Source organism: Lotus japonicus, chromosome 3 (assembly GCF_012489685.1).
Source record: "Lotus japonicus ecotype B-129 chromosome 3, LjGifu_v1.2".
In the NCBI taxonomy this organism is placed as follows: Eukaryota; Viridiplantae; Streptophyta; class Magnoliopsida; order Fabales; family Fabaceae; genus Lotus; species Lotus japonicus.
In genome coordinates this window covers 4,582,208-4,604,658 of record NC_080043.1, presented here as the reverse complement: position 1 = coordinate 4,604,658, position 22,451 = coordinate 4,582,208, and the positions used below count along the sequence as shown (strand labels likewise).

General features: G+C 38.2%; 1 protein-coding gene, 1 non-coding gene and 1 pseudogene across 2 annotated transcripts; 1 reads left to right on the top strand and 2 right to left on the bottom strand.

Annotated features, from left to right (window-relative positions):
- Positions 1 to 1,286: 1,286 nt before the first annotated feature.
- Positions 1,287 to 2,293, bottom strand: LOC130748321 (malate dehydrogenase, mitochondrial-like). Its single transcript, XM_057601500.1, has 4 exons — positions 2,168 to 2,293; positions 1,826 to 1,888; positions 1,588 to 1,709; positions 1,287 to 1,426 (listed from the first exon to the last, which is right to left on the bottom strand). Exons 1-4 carry the CDS (start codon positions 2,276 to 2,278, stop codon positions 1,309 to 1,311), a joined length of 414 nt encoding a protein of 137 aa, XP_057457483.1. The 5' UTR covers positions 2,279 to 2,293; the 3' UTR covers positions 1,287 to 1,308.
- An 830-nt stretch (positions 2,294 to 3,123) lies between these two features.
- LOC130748746 (cyprosin-like) lies at positions 3,124 to 10,623 on the top strand (annotated as a pseudogene).
- Positions 10,512 to 10,582, bottom strand: TRNAG-GCC (transfer RNA glycine (anticodon GCC)). Its single transcript has one exon. It is a non-coding gene; the product is annotated as a tRNA-Gly (tRNA).
- Positions 10,624 to 22,451: the final 11,828 nt, after the last annotated feature.

Genomic DNA, 22,451 nt, shown 5'->3' with positions numbered 1-22,451 from the left:
GCCAAGGCTTATACTCAAATGTACAATGGAAAGTCTAGACACTTGGGTGTTAGACATAGTATGATTAGGGAATTAATCTTGAATGGGGTGATATCCATTGAGTTTGTTCGGTCGCAACAAAACTTAGCTGACCACTTGACGAAGGGGTTAGCTAGAGACTTAGTGAAGAAGTCGGTAATTGGGATGGGATTAAAGTCCATTTAAATCTACTAGCTATGTTATACCCAATTCCCTTCTAATACAACGTTAGAAGCTGAATTCAATGTGGAGAGATCATAGTTAGAGATTGGAGCAGTTGTGTTTATCTTCCCAAGGTATGTGCTCAGACCTGCGAGTGATGGCTAGGTTGAAGTATATCTTCTTAATGGTTCTTTTGGAAAATTGTAAATGCAGGTGCAAGATTAAAAGGATCACCTATGTAAGCATGAAGTTTTGCCGCTTCAAGAAGCTTGGACTTGGCTTCCTATATGCTTATTAATGGATAAGGACACATGGCTTGTAAAGTGTCAAGTATGAATAGTAGAGTGCTGTAGAAACATATGTGTACAATATCTTTAGATATTCAAATGGGTTGACGGGTTCAATCTTTAAAGACACCCCGATTCTCGAGTATTTGGAATGTGTATTTGTACTAAAGTGGAAATTCAATCGCAAGATATTTTCATTTATGCATTTGTTTGATCGTTATATCTGTGTGTTATAAATTTGTATATATTTTCTTATACAAATTGAGTAGATCAAGGATTACACTAAAATGGGGGGGATTTGTTGGTGATTTTAGAATCATCAATGTATTTTAGTAGTAATGTGATCCACTATAGGCTGATGCAATTACGCGTTAGGCTCGGAATCAAGTCAGGTTAGTGCAGAGTGCACGCTCGGTGAGCCAACGCATAATTGACTGCGAATACGAACCGGGGTCCAAGGGGCGGAGCCCCTGGCTGGTTGTGACTTATTTTCGAACAGTTGTGATCATTCGTGCAACCTCTTATATAAGGTTACTTGCAGCCTAAGAAATCGGTACAGAAAACAGAAACCAGAATACAGAAAACAGAATTACGAAAAACATATCTCTCTACTTTCTTTATCTGTTCTCTTGTGCCAAGAAACAGATTGATTGTCAAGTATTATCCCAACAAAGATTTCGTGAACCCAGACAATTATAGGGTCGAAATAATTTGTTCGGAAAGTGGACGCTCACGATTCTTGACATTATCCAGGATTATCACAACCAGATTTCTAACAAGCATCAGGAGCAGTGAAATGCTAAAATTAGAAATACAAAAGAAAACAGTTTGTTGCAGTGACCTAGGAAGCAAAGAAAGGAAGATCAGTGACACTGGATTGCACATATGAGCACTCAACAACGTCTGGGACTCCGTTAAGGCCCTTGAGGCAAGCATCAGCGAAAATTGCTCCAGCATAACTGCAAGAATCGTACGATTGCATGGTTAGAGTTTGCATCAACTTATGGAAAAGTTAAAAGTTGAACCACAATTCTTGCATTAAAATAGAGAATTATCATTAAATGAGCTGTGTCTACAGAGACTGATTATACTGTCCACATTCAATTAAACCCAGACTTACGCCATTGACAATGTTGCAGAACCCTTGCCAGCCTTAGCTTCCACAACTTCTGTTCCTCCATCTTGTGTCCTCTTTGTAAGAGCCTGAATTAGGTCATGATCCAGATTGGCTTGTGGTGTTGCCTATACAAGAAGAAAATAGTTAAAAAGATTAGTTAAAGCATATCAAGGTATGCCATGCTAGGAAGCCAAACTAAATGTCAGAAGACGGAAAATGTTATTAAAAGGAAGGAACATACTTGAGAAAATAGTGGCAGAATGGTAATGCCTGCATGGCCACCGACAACAGGTACATTGACCTCTGCAGAATCATACACAGGCACAATTCCAATGTTATGCAATGCTAAAAGCAAATTGTTCTGAAGCATAAGAAATGCAGAATAATTATGTAGTTTCAAGCATTCCCCCACCCTACTGCTTGAGAAAAAAACAGAACTTTGTTCTTGATATTAGTAGCACTTTCTTAAAAAAATAACTTGAAACATAAATCTGACCCCAGAATTTCTTCCCCGCATCACAAAATAAACAGCAACACATAAATAAGACATCTTTATTTGTAAGTTTGTTACACTTTACATAACGGCAACTGGAACTTTGGCCTTTCCAGCATAGAAAGTTTTTGCCCTTACAACATCAAGGGTGGTAACACCAAACAATCTCCTCTCATCATATATCCCAGTATAAATTAACATTAGTACAATATCCTAGTAAGTGAAAGCTAGAGTGGTTGGTACTTGGTAGGGGAAGTGGAGAAGATGAAGAAGAAGACGAAGAGGGAAGCATACAGATGAAATGAAACGTTCAGGTACACTATCATTTACTGTACGGTGAATTGCATTATACTACACGAAATTACGCAGTGGTTTCCATGCAATTGCGTAAATTGTTGCTTTGCAGTACTAAAAATGAAAAAGTAGAAGAAAGGTTCAAGCTTTGATTTTGATTTTTATTGGGGAAACCGGGTTAAATCGTTTGCACTACTAGCCCTGTAGCTACTATGTGGGAAGTACCGTATAATCGTCAGTTTTATATACGAAGGGCATGTTGCAACCCATTTGCCCTGTTTTAAGAGTCACTAACTCACTATTATCAGGTATCAGTTTTTCAACTTTATCTCTAACATTGGATATCAGATTGAGACTTGGTTTAAGTGTTTTCTTCAGGCCTCAAGCCTCACCTTGAAATTCTTTATATTTAGCTTCTGTCACTGATAAATGATAAGAAAAAGCTTTTTATTCTGCTTTCTTTGGACCTGCAAAGTGATTTATAAAATGAAAATAGATGTATATTTCACACTTAGGCCCCGTTTGGAAGTACTTATTTGAGCTTATAGCATAAACGTTTATGTAAGTGTTTAAGAGAGTTTATGTAAATAACTTATGGCCTACCTATAAGTTTTTTTGAGTTTATTTTCATAAGTTATTTAGTATAAGCTTAAGCTTATCTACAGTCTAGTTTCAACTTATTTCAATAAGTTTCTAAAATTAACTTGAATGACGCTAATTGTCACAAAGCGTTTAATTTAGTTGTTGTCCCAAATGCACTCTTAGCGTGTGTTCAGAAACAAGTTAAACCTAAAGTGAAAGTACTTTTTTCTCAATCCATAGAGAGATCTGTTGTCTCAAAGTTAGTGATAATGTCTGTTTGTATTAGTGCTAACCGGTATCTAAACATAACCTGTAGGGCTTATTTCACGGTTGCTTATGGTTAAGCAGCTTCTTCTGTATTGCTTCTTCTGAAAGTGTCTTTGACATGTTGAACTTGAATCAGATGACATGAACACATGGGTTTCAAGTATTTGCTGGTTGTGGTGTGTCTTGGGGCTTTGGCTGGATCATTGGCTTTTACAACTTCTGATGATGGTTTAATGAGGGTTAGTCTAAAAAGGAGGAGTTTAGATGTTCAAAGTCTTAATTCTGCAAGGATCAAGGAAGCTGTTCATCATAGAGGTGTAGGTAGTGTTAATAAGAATAATTTAGTAACAGATGTAGTGTATCTAAAGAATTATCTTGATGCACAATATTTTGGGGAAATTGGCATTGGCTCACCTCCACAAAGCTTCAAAGTTGTGTTTGACACTGGAAGCTCAAACCTTTGGGTCCCTTCTTCCAAATGCATCTTGTCTGTAAGTTACCCTATGCTCTAATGCAATTGAATACTCCTTCAATTTTGTTTTCTATGATCGTGTTTGTTTCAAAAACAAGTTTTTACTTTGTGCAGATTGCTTGCCATATTCATTCCAAGTATAGGTCGAAGCTGTCTAGCACTTATACGAAACTAGGTAATTCTGGATTAGCTTGAAATTTCATCTGAAGTTCTTCCATTTGGCTTTACATGTACAAACTGAATATTGTTTTGGCAAGCTTCTTTTGTCGTGGTTGTTATGACGCTTAAGCTCGAAGTTTCTGTTTGGGAATTGATCAGGAACACCTTGCAAAATCCCTTTTAGCCGTGGACACATCCCTGGCTTCTTCAGCCAAGATAATGTAAAAGTTGGGAATATCATAGTCAACGATCAGGTCAACATTTTGACTCTTAATGCTTTTTAATCAGCATTTTGATCGGTTGATTTATTAAGTTTCATTCCCATCCTCCAGGAATTTGCTGAGATCACAAAGGAAAAATCTTTGGAATTTTTAGCAATACATTTTGATGGTATACTTGGACTTGGATTCCAGGATATATCAGTTGGACAAGTCACACCAGTGTGGTAATTCATTTCAGTTTATAAATCTTTCTATCGTAAACATGCTTATTGCTGTGATTTTTTTTTGGTGGTAATAGGGTAGAGGAAAAATGATACTCCCCCCTTTTCCCCCTAAGTTTTTGATGCCTCGAATACAGTGATCATTTATGTGAATACAGGTATAATATGATAGAACAAGGGCACTTGGCTCAAAAAATCTTCTCTCTTTGGCTAAACCAAGATCCAATGTCAAAGATAGGGGGTGAGATCGTCTTTGGTGGTATTGACTGGAGGCACTTTAGGGTGACCACACTTATGTTCCAGTTTCTCAAAAAGGTTACTGGCAGGTATATTATAGTTACAAGTACAACTATGATGTCTTCGTTTTTCTCTTATCATCAGCCATGTCAGCTTTGAATTTTGATGTTTTCATCTCCAGATTGAAGTGGGAGATATTCAACTTGCAAAAAATTCAACAGGTTCTCATGCATTTCTATTATATTTTGATGTTTAATATGTATGTCTTGTATTTTTATTGTTTCTTATACAGTTAGAGTGAATTCTATCTAAGTAGAGACAAAAATTGTTGAAGATTCCATAATATTAGGAAGTTACACATTACTACCTTATCCAGAGAAGTCATTCGAATTTCTACAGCCTCTGATTATTGATTTTTCATTGAAACTGTCCTCTGATAGGAACCCAATTATTAGGAATAGGCCCAATACTACTAGAGTCCATGAAAGTAAGAGGAAGAGGTGCAATGCACCAAATCATTTCCCTTGAGAGGAGTAACCGCCTGCTGAGGTGGCATGAGCTGTGCAGGAAGAGAGAGAGAGAGATTGGAGATTATATAAGCATGTATTGTGTGAGAGAGAGGTAGGCTTGAATTGGGTTTAGGCTTGGGACTTGGGAGAGAATAGAGGCACTCTTTAATTTGCCTCTGCTGTCTTTTCATTTATTCTTCTATTTGTAACTGCTACACTGATTCTTGGTGATTTCACCAGAATCTCAGTAAATAATACCAGTTTATTTCAGTCTATTTCTTCCATTTTTCTGGGCCCTAACATTGGTATCAGAGCACCGATCTAGGTGCTGTGGTAGCCATTGATTCCAGATGATGTTTCCAGAATTCGATGGTAGATGGGCTTATGGATGGATCATCACAGTGGAGCAACACTGTGAGCTCAAAGGAGTATCTGAAGAGAAGAAATTCTCAGAGGCTGAGAAGGCTTTGACGCGTGATGCTTTCTTTTGGTGGTACCTCTGGAAAAAACGAAATCCGAGAGCAACGTGGTGGGATTTTGTGATTGCTTTGCTGAGAGAATTTGAACCAAACTCGGAAACGTACCTACCAGAACCAATCCAAGAAGCGACAGAGCAGAAGGATGAAGCCAGAAATGCCAAGGAAGCAAACTTGGAAATCAGAAGAAACTGGTGTGCAGAATGCATCCACTCCAATGGCTACGGGGGTGATCAGTGCGAAGTCGTTCCAACGGAGAACGGCGAAACTGCAGCAGAAGAGAAACCGATGGATGCACAACTTCAAATCGGTGACGCTCCTGAGGAATCAAGAAGAGCGGCAGCAGTATTAACAAAGCAGGTAACGTTGGGGAAGACGAATCCAGAAGGGAAGATAGAGCTGATGCTACCGGCGCAAACGGATTGTGGCGCTGCTACAGCGACGCAAACTTTGCCGACGGCAGCGGAGAAGACGGTGGACCAAGCACCGAATGTGCAAACGAGAGCGCTAGTGATTGAGCGACCACCTCCAAAACCGCCGTACTATGGCAGTCATTGTTACATCCGAGACGGAGCCGGCGGAAAGTTCGGAGCTACTACAGCGTTGGTGAAAAACGAGATGGTTAAGCGGCGGCCACCACCTAAGCCACCAGAATCCATGGACAGTGGTGTTTGTCCGGCGGCGCTCACCCCACCGACGGCAGCGTTGGGGTCAGAGAATCAAGCTACACCGGCAACGAGAATGAGAGAGGAGGTAGCAGAAGTCTCTAGACGTCTGAAGGCAAGTGTATGGGCAAAATGGAGACCAAACGAATTGGGTCCTTCTCTCAGCCTAATGGGCCAAGCCCAAGAGGTAAGTGGCTGGCTTAAAACCCAAAAATTATTTACCCAATTTTTACCTGCGGTTAGAAGTAAAGGGAGAAACGTGTTAGTCTTTGGGAATAATACTAGTTTTAAAGCTCTATTTTCTGAAGTGGGACATGTGAAGAAAGCAAACAAGCCACGTGTGGAACTACAAGAAACACACCAGTATTTTCTTCTAACGGGCCTCACTAAAAATTTCATGGGCCCAATAGTTCAGAATCTAGACATGGGTCGGGTCTTTTCTCAGGAACCCAAAGTTTTCAACCAGCCAAGTTGGACCCATGTTACTGGAGGAGTAAACGCTGGATTTGCACAAGGAGAGACCCAAGTTCAAAGGCACCCTGATCTGGGTGCAGGGAGTGCACGCGGTTCTAGTAAAATGTTTTCAGCAGTGTTCAAAAGAAGACAATCTTCGAATATCTTATCCTCAGAAATAATGGGAACTCTAAGCTCCAAGCGATGGGACCCGAGTAGGAGTTTGAAACTTTATCAGGTTCTGGAACATCTGGCACAAGAGCAAACAGGTAGTATATCGAACTGGCTTAGTTCTTCCAATGAATTAGATGCTCAATTTCATAACTTGAGGCACCAAAAGCTTGAGTTCTATACTCTGAAGTGGAGACATGCACAACTAAATTCTTCTGTGAGGGAAATTGAATTCGTTGATAAATGTATGTGGGTAATTCATAAGAATTTCTCATGCACCTTTGGGAAAACCCACCAGAATCTGAAAGTTGTTCATGAAGATATCAGGTCGTCCCAGAAAGAGAATGGGAACTTAATTCTTGTGCTGCTACTGAGAAAACTACTAATCACACTTAGAAGTGTGAAGCTGGGAATTATATTATGGTCTCAACCTGCTGTTCCTAATGCATTTGAGTTAAGAAGGTGGGATTTCAATGATACCAAGATCAATTGGCCAAGGTGGCAATATGAACTGAATTGGATGCATTTCCTTGTCATATACACACATCGGGAGTCAAGCTGTAGATTGCAGTTCTTCCCAATTCCAAGACTTCTAATCTACGGGTCAGCAAGCGTTGCCTCATGTTGGTTCATTGTCTCTGCTGGATTAGAATTTGGATTTCACAACCGGGATTCACAAGTTACTGACTTCAACAAATTAAGGGGAAGACAAGAACATACTGCGTGGCATCAACCTTCTGGGAGCACTTTGAATTCTTGCCACTTTTGTTCACATGGAAGTAGAGGGGTGATTGTTTGTGGTGACTCTACTACTGGTCGAGTCAAGGACTTGTGGGCTCATTATATGGATAGTCAAAGGGGATACTATTGCATGCTATTTGCATCATGGTTAGAAGGTGAGAAAGTACCTGAATTGCTGAGTAATTTGTTGAAAGCTCAAGATCTACTCAGTGCTCAAGACAAAAAGCTGCAAAGACAACTTGACTTGCTGACTAGAAATTGGCTAAATTCTCTGTCACAACTTCATAAATCAAGATTACTAGCTGTGGAACCCTATCAGGGATTCAAGGTTGATTCTCATGGAAATCTTAAGGAGATATTGAGCATGGGAGTGGAGGAGTATGAGCTGGAGAAGGTTTTGGAAATTCCACAGCAAAACCAATTCTCTTTCCAAGTGGGTAGTAGCAACATTCAAGGTTGGCTGCATTATAATGTTAGGAACTACACTGTCCTGCCAGAGGTTGTGGAAACATCTCTTAGCCCACATAGGCAGAACATACCTCACCTAAGAGATGCAAATGCTGCTGATCCAAATGAACCTCATGCAACAACTTGGTCCACATCTTTTCAACAATGGGATCCAGGTGGTGGATTCTTTGGGGGCAGCAACATACATTCAAGGAGGATTCTCTACATCCATCCTTGAGGACAAGGATGTTTTGAGGGGGGGAGTGATGATAGGAACCCAATTATTAGGAATAGGCCCAATACTACTAGAGTCCATGAAAGTAAGAGGAAGAGGTGCAATGCACCAAATCATTTCCCTTGAGAGGAGTAACCGCCTGCTGAGGTGGCATGAGCTGTGCAGGAAGAGAGAGAGAGAGATTGGAGATTATATAAGCATGTATTGTGTGAGAGAGAGGTAGGCTTGAATTGGGTTTAGGCTTGGGACTTGGGAGAGAATTAAGGCACTCTCTAATTTGCCTCTGCTGTCTTTTCATTTATTCTTCTATTTGTAACTGCTACACTGATTCTTGGTGATTTCACCAGAATCTCAGTAAATAATACCAGTTTATTTCAGTCTATTTCTTCCATTTTTCTGGGCCCTAACATCCTCTTATCTCCTTTTTCACAATGTCAATATGTTTTGACTTCCAACTTGCAACCCGGAAATTCTTGGTACTGCACTTCTTTCATTTCTACAAACCAGACTTACAACACTAGATTTGTATTTACAGGGTTATGTCAGTGTGGCTGTTCTGCCATTGTTGACTCAGGGACATCTTTCATTGCTGGTCCAACAGTATGATCATCTGAAACATCATACTTCTCTATCTTGGTGCTTTCATTTTTTTTATCCCTTATACTTTGGTGTCTTTTTCTTACTAGTTCTTGTTTGCAGAGTGTTGTGACTCAAATTAACCATGCCATTGGAGCAGAAGGATATGTGAGTTATGAATGTAAAAACATCATCCATAACCATGGCGATTCCATATGGGAATTCTTAACTTCTGGGGTTTGTTCTCTATCCTTTTCCCTTTACAATCACAGTGACTATCCAAACCTCTACTAGAATTTTAACCATCCTTTACATACCTTTTATGTCTTCAGTTAAAACCTGAAATTATATGCAGTGACCTTGGACTATGCTCGCGTAATGGATCACATCTAACGAAGTACAATGATTTTTCATTTTCCTCCTGCTGATTCTTTTGATACAGATTCTCTTTTTCAATCCTCTTACAAAAATCCAACTTTTGTTACAGTGATGTTATTGAAACAGTGGTGCATAATGAAAGTAGAGGTGACTCAAGAACCAGGGAGAGCCCCTTGTGTACTTTCTGTGATATGATTGTCCTTTGGATTCAAATTTAGCTTAAGCAAAGGAATACAAAAGAAAAAGCATTGAAATATGTGGATGAGGTAATTGTTGTACAAGATATCACATCTCAAAATTATGACATGTTTGAATACACAGTGGAAAACCAGGGTGAAACCAAAATCATAGTGGATTTGTCCACCGTGATTTTGGCTCACTAATTTTTTTCACCTTATATGCTAAGATGGACTTATGCTTGTTATTTCGGGTTGAGCATTTAATAACTCTACTTTTCCAATTAAGGTCTCACAAGCTTTTCCTTTGTTTTTCTTTTCCCCTTTTCTGTAAAAGCTGTGTGCGAAGCTTCCCAATCCTGGGGGACAATCATTCATAAACTGCAATAGCATTGAAGCTATGCCACAAATTACATTCATGATTGGGAACAAATCATTTACTCTCTCTCCAGAACAGGTCTTAGTTCTATGATCAATTGCTGTAATCCTCATTTGCTATATCAACATGACTTCTTTGTTGTAATCTTTATTCATCTTTGGATAACTTTTACTTATAAGTTCAGAGTGTTAATATTCCTTTTTTGTTCTCAGTATGTCCTAAGGATTGAAGAAGGCACCCCGAACAATATCAAAAAAAAAAAAAGGATTGAAGAAGGCTGCTCAACTGTTTGCTATGGTGGTTTTGTTGCTTTAGATGTGCCTACTCCACAGGGTCCCCTCTGGTAATAAATTAATTAATTACAAATTATTATGATTATTATTTGAATTCTTTATGAAGTATATGACAGTTGAAGTATGGTTGCAGGGTTCTGGGTGATATATTTTTAGGGGCATACCATACAGTTTTTGACTATGGCAATCTCCGTATAGGATTTGCTGAAGCTGCATAGTCATAGTTTGGTGACTTTGGTCATTGGTGTCATAATAATGCCAAATTGTTGAGGAATAAAGAAAGGTTTTCATAATTCAGGCACTAATTACGAATTTCTGTGCCATAATCTTGTAAATAGCAGATCAATAAGATTTGGGACATTTCATAACAAACAAGGCAAGCAAAATAGCCTTGTTGGGAAAATGTAAGACTAAAAAAAAAATTTGCACAAACAAGGCAAGCAAAATAGCCTTGTTGGGAAAATGTAAGACTAAAAAAAATTTGCACCAGCCGGGAATCGAACCCGGGTCTGTACCGTGGCAGGGTACTATTCTACCACTAGACCACTGGTGCTTCATGTTTCATTTACGCATTGCAGTCTTTTTGATAATATATTACCACTAGTCCACTAGTGCTTCATGCTTTATTTAGTGACGGTTTTCTCCCCTTTCCTTTTGCTTCTTTTAGAAGTTAATCAATCTATTTCATCCTTATTTAATTTAACAAATCAAAACAATATAACATAAATTTTTTTAATGTTTTTTCCATACTACGTACACCTTCCGGTCACATATATAAGTAAAAAAGACATTTTAGGTTCATTCATTTAATGAACGAACCTAAAATATTTTTTTTTTCTCGACCAGAATCCTCTTCCATCATTGTCATTGTCATTTCACCACTACCTTGAGGACTCCTACTTCCTTGAGAACATGGGAAACCTTTTACAAGACTCTACGGTGGACGTCAATGTTCACGTTGTGAACCCCAAGAGACCGAGATGGAGCTAATTGACATATACTTGTTGTGATGAACCCCATGTTGCAACATGACTCAAATCCTAGTCCATCGACATACTCCCTCCGTTCCTAATTATAAGACCTAGTTTTAAAATTTTCTAGTTCCTAAATATAAGACCTTTAACAATAATCTAGCAAAACGTATTCTACTCTTCCATATATAACCCTTACATTAATGGTGTGTTTTTAATTCCAAAGTTTTAATTACCATCTACCATTTATTAGTGAGAGAAAATAACAAAGGGTAAATATGGAAGAATGTATGCATTTTTAAAAAACCAACACACTAGTTAGACACATTTAATGTTTTCTTAATAAGCGCAATTTTTTGTATTAGGTCTTATAATTAGGAACGGAGGGAGTATAAGTGAACATACACTCTACATTTTCTACGCTGTCTCTTATAAATCAAGGCATTAATTACACGGTAAGATCACTTTAATTCCCTCTCCCCATTCAGTCTCCATGATGATTCTAAGTCTCATCTTTCTTTGGCATACAGTCGACTTCAAGGAAATAAAGACACATTCTCACCAATCTCGGGTAGACGATGTCATTGAGCCTTTAATTGAGTCTTTTTCCTACGAGAAGTTAATGATTTTTTTTACGTGTTCGATGTAATTAAAAAATTCTCCAAAGGTAAGAGATATATCGATTCTTAATTTCTAAAATTTCATATCACTACTAATTAATTATGGGTTGGAATATTTAATTTAAATCACTTGGTGCCAAGGAACGACATCCTTGATTCCATTGATTTGAGAATCTGAAGACGAAGATATATAAATAGCATGTTGGGTAAGCCGATGTTGAGTTGTTGCAGCCCAAGCCAGCTTTGTCGGTTTGGGTTTTGACACTGCTGGTTTTTCTCATGCGACTAAATAAAGGCACCCTAAATAAAAATAGTAGAACGAAAGTACACTCAATTAGAACGAAAGCCCATATTTTCACATGATAGTTTTTTGAGTACCCACCACTCTTTGACCAAAAAAAAAAAAAATAGTCCTTACATTTTATTTATATGGTAAAATGAACAAGATAACGTACTTTATATGTGCAAGGAAAATTGTGGAATAAAAAGGAGTTTTGGTAAAAGGATTTAATTTATATGCATTATCTTGGGATGTTAAGTGTGAGTAAAGAAGTCTCACATTGGAAGATTAGGTGAGTGTTGGACATTTTATAAGTGAGATGACTCATACACTCAATGCCTTAAGGTTTTGGGTGAAAGATGTCGTGTTTAATCCACTTGTGATTTGCTCATGTTAGCCCAATGTGGATGGTCCCCCGGGTTTTATCCTCTTGCGGCCCAACAGTGGTATCAGAGCCGATAGTTAGTGCGACCAGGGTGACGACGGCTTGTGTTGAAAGTCTTCCTAGCAATGATGGCTAGGCAGCGTGTCCCGTTGATGGAGATCCAACAACGGTACAAGTAGTTGGAGGTTTCCGGTTGAGATTAACTCGCACTTGAGGGGAGATTAATGGGATATCAAGTGTGAGTAAAGAAGTCTCACATTGGAAGATTAGGCGAGTGTTGAACATTTTATAAGTGAGAGGACCCATACACCTAATGCCTTAAGGTTTTGGGTGAAAAATGTGGTGTCTAATCCACTTGTGATTTGCTAATGTTAGCCCAATGTGGATGATTCCTCGGGTTTTTATCCTCTTGCAGCCCAACACATTAGAAGTATAAAAAGTTTTAATTTACACATTTATCTAATCATATTTTTCCATTTTTCATCTAAAAAATTTAAATTTAAAATTTAATTATGATATAAAAAATTAATGGATTCTAATTGGATAATTTTGTGAAGCTTTTTGGTAAATTTGAGTTTTTAAAGAAAAATTTGAGGTTAAAAATTAAGTTTAGATAAAAATAAATTTATCAGAATTAATTTTTAATAATTGATCAATGTTGGGATGATATGTCAAAGTGATTTTTCCAGAAAAATGAATAATGTTTTAATATAATAAAAGTAAAAGTAATTTTAGAGCTAAATTTACTGAAAGAGAGATAACATGATATATATGTATAAAAAATATAATAATATTTACATCATGCTCTATTGTATTTTTATTAAAAAAATTTAAAAAATAATATTATAGATTGCATTAAAAAAACTTAATATTATATAAACTTGTAGTGCATTTGTTGTACAAGTTATATCCAACACAATATATCATATAATATAAAAATGTTATATGTGTTATGAATAAAGAGTAAGCAAGTAAATAAGAGAGGAGAATAGAGGAACAAGAGAGATAGAGAAATAATGTGATGGGGATACTCTGCTAGGTGCAGACTCCCTTGTATTTATACTATTAGGTTTAGAGTGTTGAACAAGTAGACATGTGGGCCTGGCCCATGGACTCCTAACTCTGATGGGCATCCAAATATTCATAACACTCCCCCTTGGATGACCATCCCTTAAGAATGTGTCTCGTTAAAACCTTACTAGGAAAAACCCAGTGTGGGATAAAAACCTAGTGAAGGAAAAAGAGTACATCATTCTATAGTTCGTCTTTGTACATTGCCTCATTAAAAACCCTACCATGAAAAACCCAATGGGAAAAAACATGGTTAAGGAAAAAGAGTACAATGCATTTTAATTGAAATCTTTAAGCCGACGAACTCCCACATTCTGCACAAGCTTTTCATATGTTGTAGTTGGAAGAGTCTTCGTAAATAAGTCCGTCAAATTATCACTTGAACGAATTTGTTGGATGTCTATGTCACCATTATTTTGTAGATCATGAGTGAAGAAAAGCTCCGGTGATATTTGCTTTGTCCATCTCCCATGATGTATCCTTCTTTTGATTGAGTAGTGCATGTAGTATTATCTTCATATATAGTTGTTGGCGGCATCTTTCAAGAGGACAAATCACCAATATCAAGTACGCATTGAATCACGAATCTCAGCCAAACGTATTCTCGTCTTGCCTCATGTAATGCTAATATTCCTGCAAGGTTAGCTGAGGTGGCTATCATAGTTTCTTTCACAGATCTCCATGAAATGGTTGTTCCTCCACATGTAAACAAGTAACCTGTTTGAGATATTTAGACAAATATCCAGCATCTGCATAACCAATTAAATAGCTTGGACATAAAGGGAACAAATAAACTCATATCTAATGTGCCTTTAAGATAACGAAACACTTGTTTTCCATTCCAATGTCTTTGTGTAGGTGAAGAACTATATCTTGCTAATAAGTTAATAGCAAATGATATATCAAGTCGAGTATGACTAGCAAGATACAATAATGCTTTGATAGTACTAAGATATAGTACTTCAGGATCAAGTAATTCTTCATTCTTTTCTCAAGGTCTAAAAGGATCTTTATTTACATTTAATGACCTTAAAATCAATAGAGTACACAGTGTACATGATTTGTCCATATAGAATCCTTTTAGTACCTTTGCAATATAAGTCATTTGGTACATAAATACCTCATCCTTTAGATACTCAATTGATAAGGCTAGACAAAAGTTTCATTCTCAACTCTTTTATCTCAAATTCTTTCTTTAGCAAATCTACAGCTTTTGTGAGCTCTTCTAGAGTCTCAGTAAATCATTGTCATAAACATTAATTATGACATAAACAATCTCATATCTCATCATAAATATGCATGAGTTTGTTGGGTCATTTTGTGACCGTCCTTAAGAAAATAATCATCTAGATTGCCTCAATCTAGTAATTTGTTCATTGTTGAGAACATGAATTGTGTGCTTTAGGCATCTTACAATCTTCAAGGAGTTTTATAGAGATATCAATCTCAAGTGAGTCATACCAATAAGTTGTAACTCCAAGTATCCACCACGATTGTCACTTGTTTGTCTTAAATATGACAACATTATTTCACTTTACTACAAAGACTCTTTAAGCCTTATCGTCTTTATACCTTTAGGGTATAGATATGAGGTCCAAAGACCCTTAAATTCAGCAAATGAATTGCATCTTTCTATTTATGGCCAATCACACCCATTCATTTTCGGGTTCAAGATTCTCGCACATATTTCTAATATTGAGCGCTACTTCATCATGTCAACAATTCTTCATGTTCTTGGTTCCTTGTGTTAACTTGTAGAGAAATAATCATATGAGATCTCTTAAATAAATAATTACAGGTACCTGAACCTCTTCAGGAGGAATAAACATTTTTGTAGTCTCTACACTTTTCAAGATAGTTTGCCTCCTCAACAAAACCATCATCCTTCTCTAGGATATATATTTTTGAACCAAGTTTTAGGCATGCTTTAACCTAATAATAATGACAAATTTTCCAACTGGGATATCAAGTTAGAGAAGGGTATTTGCAGCATATAAGGATATTTGACCCACCTATTTTTCCACCATGTACTTAAACATTCATTACATTCAATAAGGAATGTTTCCATTATATATACTATCGTTTTTTTTTGGGCAAACTTTTGCATGTTGTTTGGTGAGGGAGGGTTATAATGTTGTTTCTCTCATAGCAAATAAATGAATGTCAAGTGGATGTTTATGCCATGTCATTCAAACTTATAAAATTCTTAAATTGGTCCTCCAACTATTTGTATTATAAATTTTACAGAAGATGTTTATTTTCTGATTTACAAATTGATATGGGGAAAATCTCTTTAACCTACTCCTTCCTCCACTCCTTTCCTCCTCCGTCGTGTTTCATCTTTCTGCCGTGTTTCATATAAAATTCAACATTATAGATAAAGTGACCATTACGTGAGTGTTCTGGTTAAAAGAATCAATCATGATTAAAATTATTAACCTGATGGTGTTTTTCCATATGCCAAGCGTGAACCTTTTCACATTGATAAATATGAATTAGGAGATGAAATACCATGTTCTTTCAAGTCTGATGCAAAGGGAATTCATAAAACCCGTACAAAAACATGATAACGAGATTCAAATACATAATAACCTGTACAAATTCATCTTTATGATTACGGGATTCATAAACTTGATTACGAGATCATACATGTCAATAAAAAGAATTGAATCAATAGAAGTAATCTACAAAAACAGAACCAGGAATAAAGGTTTTGGGTTAATGAATGTGTGTAGGTTTAATTTGATTTTTTTTAAGTTCAAAAATAATTAAAAATGTAAATAGTTGGAGGATAAAATGTAAGACTTAAGAAGTTTAGGGACCCAAATTAAAAATATTAAAATTACTAGTCAAATGGATGACATGGCAGTCCAGTACACTAGGCATCTTACTATTTGCCATTAAATGGGGGGCATGGCTGCTGTTTAAAACATAAACAACATTTTTAAGTTTGCCTTTTTTTGGTCAAGGGTGTTTCGATTATTACCAAATGGTTGTCCAATAACACTTACATTAGCCATATGACTAAAATCCTAGGAATAATTCAACAATACAATTAGATTCAACATTTAATGACAAACTCATTCATGCTAATACAACTAACTACCATACCTAGAAAACCAAACAAAGCTTAAGTCTCTAAGTATCAATTCCTACCAATAGTGAATCAGGCTGTCATTCAAAGCAATACATTGTAGCTTGTGAAACGTTTAGCATGCCTCAACGAAGTCTTTGACATTAATGCATAAGACTGATACAATGGATGGCACTCTTCCAAGGTCTGAGATGTTATCAGAGGATGAAACTCAGGTGACACCTGAAATTGTCACTCACATTGCATTGCCTGTCCAACCTACTCTAGTGGATGAAATGGACCACTTCATAGCCCAGAGGCAACATTAGAAGAAGTAGTGGATTTGTGCGTGGACTCTACAATGGTGGACAAATCACCTTTCGAAACAGTGGTTCCAGTGACTTCTAAGGATAACTAACTCATCATCTTGGGAGAAGAGGTTAGCTTGTCCTACACCTGATTTAACCTTAGAATCTGTTGATTTATTGGTTAAGCCAACTTTCTTGACTAAACTTTTCGGTGGAGAAATTGTTGGAGAAATATTTTAAACTCAGTTTACTGGACGGGAAGATTATGAGACCTGCAATTTTAAACTCAGATATTGTCCCGTCTAAATTACATGGAACTGCAATTAAACTGTTTGATCCTGGTATTGTTGAGAATGCTTTCCTAGACATGACAGTTCTACTTACTCAGAAACATGTTGATGCCTACATTACCCAAGAGTTTCTGAAAATATATTATCCTAGTATTAATGATTGGAGGCTGTTTGCAACACGGACTATATTTCCACAAGTCACTCTTATGCTTGAATTGATTAGACACACATTTGATCGTGGTATATTGGCTGCTGCTTATTTCCAAGCATGTTCTAATGGTATAGTCCCTAAATTGGACTCTGAAACAAAAGCTGAGCAAGAAACTTCTCAGAAGGCTGATTTATTTTGTTGTGGAACTTCCTACTAGCTCTGAGATAATTTCAACAAAGGTTTCTCTATTACCTTGTGCACAAGGCTCATTTAAGGAATTATACAATAATGTTATTCTTGTACAGGAAGGTTGTTTACAGGAAGGTTCTTTCTGAGGAGAAATGGAAGTTCAGGCTTACACACTCAATGACCATGCCACTACTACTGGTTTTTCACTTTAAGGGTGAAAATGCTTTTACAAATGAGAGAGGTGCCTATAAGTGTATAAGGGTAGAATAGGGATATGTAAATATCGACAGCTGGATACAGCTGTAATGACAGCTGTTATTAGTTAGGATTCAGTTAGGATTTGATAACTGAATAGTTAGCTTGAAGAGCAAGCTACCAGCACTCTATATAAGTCATCTACTCACTATTGTAATATTCAGCATAATGAAAATAGAAATTCAGTTTCAGATTCTGTTACAGTTTCTCTCTCTTCTCTCTCTCTCCTTTTCTCGTTTTCTCTGGTTCTATCATGGTATCTAGAGCTTAGGTTCAATGGCAGAAGCTTCATCTTCAACGCTTCCCTCATCTTCTTCTTCTACGCTTCCCTCATCTTCTTCTTTGCATGAGAAAGCTTTGACTCATGCTGTCATCAAGCTTGATGACACGAATTTCTACTCCTGGAAACAACTGGTTGAAGGAGTGATTAGGGCTCACAAATTGCAGAAATTCATTCAAGATCCACTGCAAATTCCAGAACAGTTCTTGACTGAGGAAGATCGATTGACAGAAATAGTGAATTCAGCATACTCTGAATGGGAGCAACAAGATTCTACTTTGTTTACTTGGTTGCTCTCAACACTATCTGCTTCTCTTCTTCCTACAGTGGTTCAGTGTCGACATTCATGGCAGATCTGGGAGGAAATTCATACTTTCTTCAACGCACATTCCAAGGCTCAATCTACTCAACTGCGCTCTGAATTGAAGACAATCACAAAAGGAACAAAGACTGCTACAGAGTATCTCAAGCGAATCAAGACTATTGTCAATACACTGACTTCGATTGGTGAGCCAGTTCTGTTTCGTGATCATCTTGAAGCCATCTTTGATGGACTTCCAGATGAGTATAGTGCGTTGATGACTGTGATTTACAGTCGTGACACCTTTTTCACCATCTCTGAAGTTGAGGCCATGGTGATTGCTCATGAAGCACGCTTTGAGCGCATGAAGAAGAAGCAGCATGCAGATTCCACTGCATCTGTTTTTCTTACCCAAGTTCCTTCTCAGATTCCTGCACCAGTGTCGCAACCACCACCGGTGGCCAATCCTTCTCCATCGTCTCCGTGGCAACCACCTTCAGCGTCACAATCTGCTGTGCAGAGTGATGAGCATGATCGCGACAATGGAGGAAGCATCAATGGCAACTATGGAGGTAGCTATGGCCGTGGACGCGGTCGCGGGAGAGGTCGCAGCACTCTCCAGTGTATGTTTTGTCACAAGTTTGGTCATGATGTTAGTTCTTGCTGGTCGAAGCCTGCGACAGCATCGAATGGTTCGAATGGTGCTATTGGTCAATCCAATTTTGGAAATTCGACTACTGCACCCAATTTAGGGTTTTCTGGAGCTCAATTTGGGAATTTAGGGTTTCCTAATGCTCAATTTGGGGGTTTTGGTCCCTACACGAATTTAGGGTTTCCTGGAGCAAATTTGGGATTTTTTGGACTCAATTTAGGGTTCTCTGGAGGAAATCTGGGATTTCCTAATGCTCAATATGGAGGTTTTGGTCCCTATACTGGTCTTGGAGCTGGAATGCACAATCCTTTTGGTCCTTGGTGTGCACCTCCTACTGTACATGGTACTTGGGGCTCTCAATTTTCTGCCAGACCACAACAACAGGCAGGAGCTATTCCCAGAGGTTTTACTCCTCCTACTGCACCACCTCAAGCACCACCACAAGCAATGCTTGCTACTGTTCCTTCTCAGGGTCCTTCTCCTACTGCAGCTGCAGCAGCAGTACAGTGGTTTCCTGACTCTGGTGCTACTCACCATGTCACCAATAACCCTGCTGTGTTTGTTGATAACAGTCCAGTGAGCTCCTCAGAACAGATTTACATGGGCAATGGTCAAGGATTGCCTATTCAATCCATAGGTTCAGCTTCTCTTCCCTCAATTTTTAACCCTAAAGCTGTTCTTATTCTTAATAAACTGTTGTTAGTTCCTTCCATTACAAAGAATCTTGTTTCTGTTAGTAGGTTTGCTAGGGATAACAATGTGTATTTTTCCTTTCATGCTACTTACTGTTGTGTTCGTAATCAGGACACCTCTGAGCTTCTTCTCACAGGACGTGTGGGTGAAGATGGTCTCTACTCCTTTGATGGACCTCTCACTCGAGCTTCTTTGTCCTCAAGCCAGTCTTCTTCAGCACTTTCCTTTCGGCATCACCAGGCTGCTCTTGTCTCACAGCCTAGGGTCAATAAAGCAGTTTTTGCTACCAGTAGTAGTTTACCTTCTTTGTCTTCTTTAACACAATCCAACACTCACGCTGATGTTGTTGATAGTAGTAGCAGTAGCAATATTTCTTTGTATGATTTTTGGCACTATAGAATGGGTCATCCCCATCATGATGTACTCAAACTTGCTTTGTCTCATTATAATATACCAATTCCCAGCAATAAAAGCATATTTTCATTTTGCAAAGCTTGTTGCTTAGGCAAATCTCATAGATTGCCTTCTTCTTTGTCTTCTACCACTTACTCTACTCCTTTTGAATTAGTTTTTGCAGACCTTTGGGGGCCTTCCTCCAAAGAGTCATCTTGTGGATTTTATTACTTTCTTACTTGTGTTGATGCATTCACTCGCTTTACCTGGATTTTTCCTTTGAAAAGAAAATCAGATACATGTGCTACTTTTCTTAATTTTCAATCCATGGTTGAACTTTAGTTTGGTCACAAACTCAAAAGTGTTCAAACTGATGGAGGAGGGGAGTTTAAACCCTTAATCTCTCATTTTACAAATCTGGGAGTTGTTCACAGGTTAACATGTCCTCACACACACCATCAAAATGGTAGTGTGGAAAGGAAACATAGGCATATTGTAGAGACTGGTCTTACTCTTCTTTCCCATGCTAAAATTCCTCTTGAATATTGGGATCATGCCTTCTTAGCTGCCACTTATCTAATAAATAGGATGCCTACTGCTACTCTTCAAGGACACAGTCCCTTCTCCAAACTTTATGGCAAACTTCCAGATTATAAAAGCCTCAAAATCTTTGGTTCATCTTGTTTTCCTTATCTTAGACCCTATAAATCTAATAAATTGTCTCTTCATTCTAAAGAATGTGTGTTCATTGGCTATTCATCTAGTCACAAAGGTTACAAATGCCTAGATTCTACAGGAAGAATATATGTTTCAAGGGATGTATTGTTTCATGAACATAGATTTCCCTATGAGGAACTGTTTCACACAGCAAGCTCTCCTTGTACCTCAGATGATCTGTGCAATCCAGTATCTCATATTCCTCTTATTTCTAGAGGATTGCCTGCAGATCAGCCACCTGCAGTGCCTATTTTTCAACCTCAGGAAGCTCCAGCACCTTTTGTACAAGAGCATTCTATCTCTCAGCCAGCAGCAAGTGCTCAATCAGGCCAGTCAGCCACTGTTGCACAGCCAGTGAGTCTTATTTCCTCAGATTCTTCACAACAGCCTAGTTCTCCAGCACCTTCAGAGGCTCCTCTCTGTGGAGAGTCTGTTCCCACATCAGTTGCAATTGTTCCTGCAAATACTCATCCAATGCAAACTAGAGCTAAATCTGGTATTGTCAAGCCAAGGCTCCAGCCTACACTTCTTCTTACTCAGGCTGAGCCTACATCAGTTAAACAAGCTTTGGGGGATCAGAAATGGTTTAAGGCTATGCAAGAGGAGTATGATGCTCTCATGCATAATGGTACATGGTCCCTAGTGCCTCTTCCACCACATAGAAAACCAGTGGGCTGCAAATGGATCTTCAGAATAAAGGAAAATCAGGATGGTTCAGTTAACAAGTACAAGGCTAGGTTGGTAGCTAAGGGCTATAGTCAAGTTCATGGTTTTGATTATTCAGAAACCTTCTCACCAGTGGTCAAGCCCATCACAATTCGTCTCATTCTCTCATTGGCAATCTCTCAAGGATGGCCTATTCAGCAATTGGATGTAAATAATGCATTTTTGAATGGTGTACTAGAAGAGGAAGTGTATATGTCTCAGCCACCTGGATTTGAACAAGGGAATAAGGCTCTAGTGTGTAAGTTACACAAAGCTCTTTATGGACTTAAACAGGCTCCTAGGGCCTGGTTTCAAAAGCTGAAGGAGGCTCTTCTTCACTTTGGTTTTACTGCAAGTAAATGTGACCCATCTTTGTTCACATATAACACTTCTCAGGGTTGTATTTACATGCTCATCTATGTAGATGACATAATCATCACAGGGGCTTCTATGCCTCAAATTCAGCAACTTATTGACAAACTTCACTCTACTTTTGCCCTCAAGCAACTTGGCCAGCTGGATTACTTTCTTGGAGTGCAGGTTTCCCACTTGTCTAATGGCACTTTGTTGCTTAATCAAACCAAATACATTACTGATCTGCTGGACAAGGCTGGGATGAGTGATGCAGCTAGTTTTTCAACTCCTATGCAGCATGGTCTTAAACTCTCAAGACATGGTGGCACTCTCATGTCTGATCCAACCTTGTATCGAAGTATTGTGGGGGCTCTTCAGTATGCAACAATTACCAGGCCAGAAATTGCTTTTTCTGTGAACAAAGTGTGTCAGTTTTTAGCTCAGCCACATGAAGAGCACTGGAAGGCAGTAAAGAGAATCTTAAGATATCTCAAAGGGACTATCTCTCATGGGGTTGTTCTGCAACCTTGTTCTCTCAGCAAACCTCTTCCTCTTGTTGCATTCTGTGATGCAGATTGGGGGGCTGATCCAGATGATAGGAGGTCTACATCTGGATCATGTGTCTTCCTTGGTCCCAATCTCATCTCTTGGACAGCTAAAAAGCAGACTTTAGTAGCAAGATCCAGCACTGAGGCAGAATATAGGAGTTTGGCCAACACCACAGCAGAACTTTT

Excerpts from the sequence above, each read along its gene's own strand:
- LOC130748321 (XM_057601500.1), bottom strand. The coding sequence starts at position 2,278 with ATGTTAATTTATACTGGGATATATGATGAGAGGAGATTGTTTGGTGTT. Across the intron at positions 1,889-2,167 it reads AGGCCAAAGTTCCAGTTGCC|GAGGTCAATGTACCTGTTGT; the intron begins GTTATGTAAAGT and ends TATGATTCTGCA. Across the intron at positions 1,427-1,587 it reads TCTGCAACATTGTCAATGGC|TTATGCTGGAGCAATTTTCG; the intron begins GTAAGTCTGGGT and ends CGATTCTTGCAG.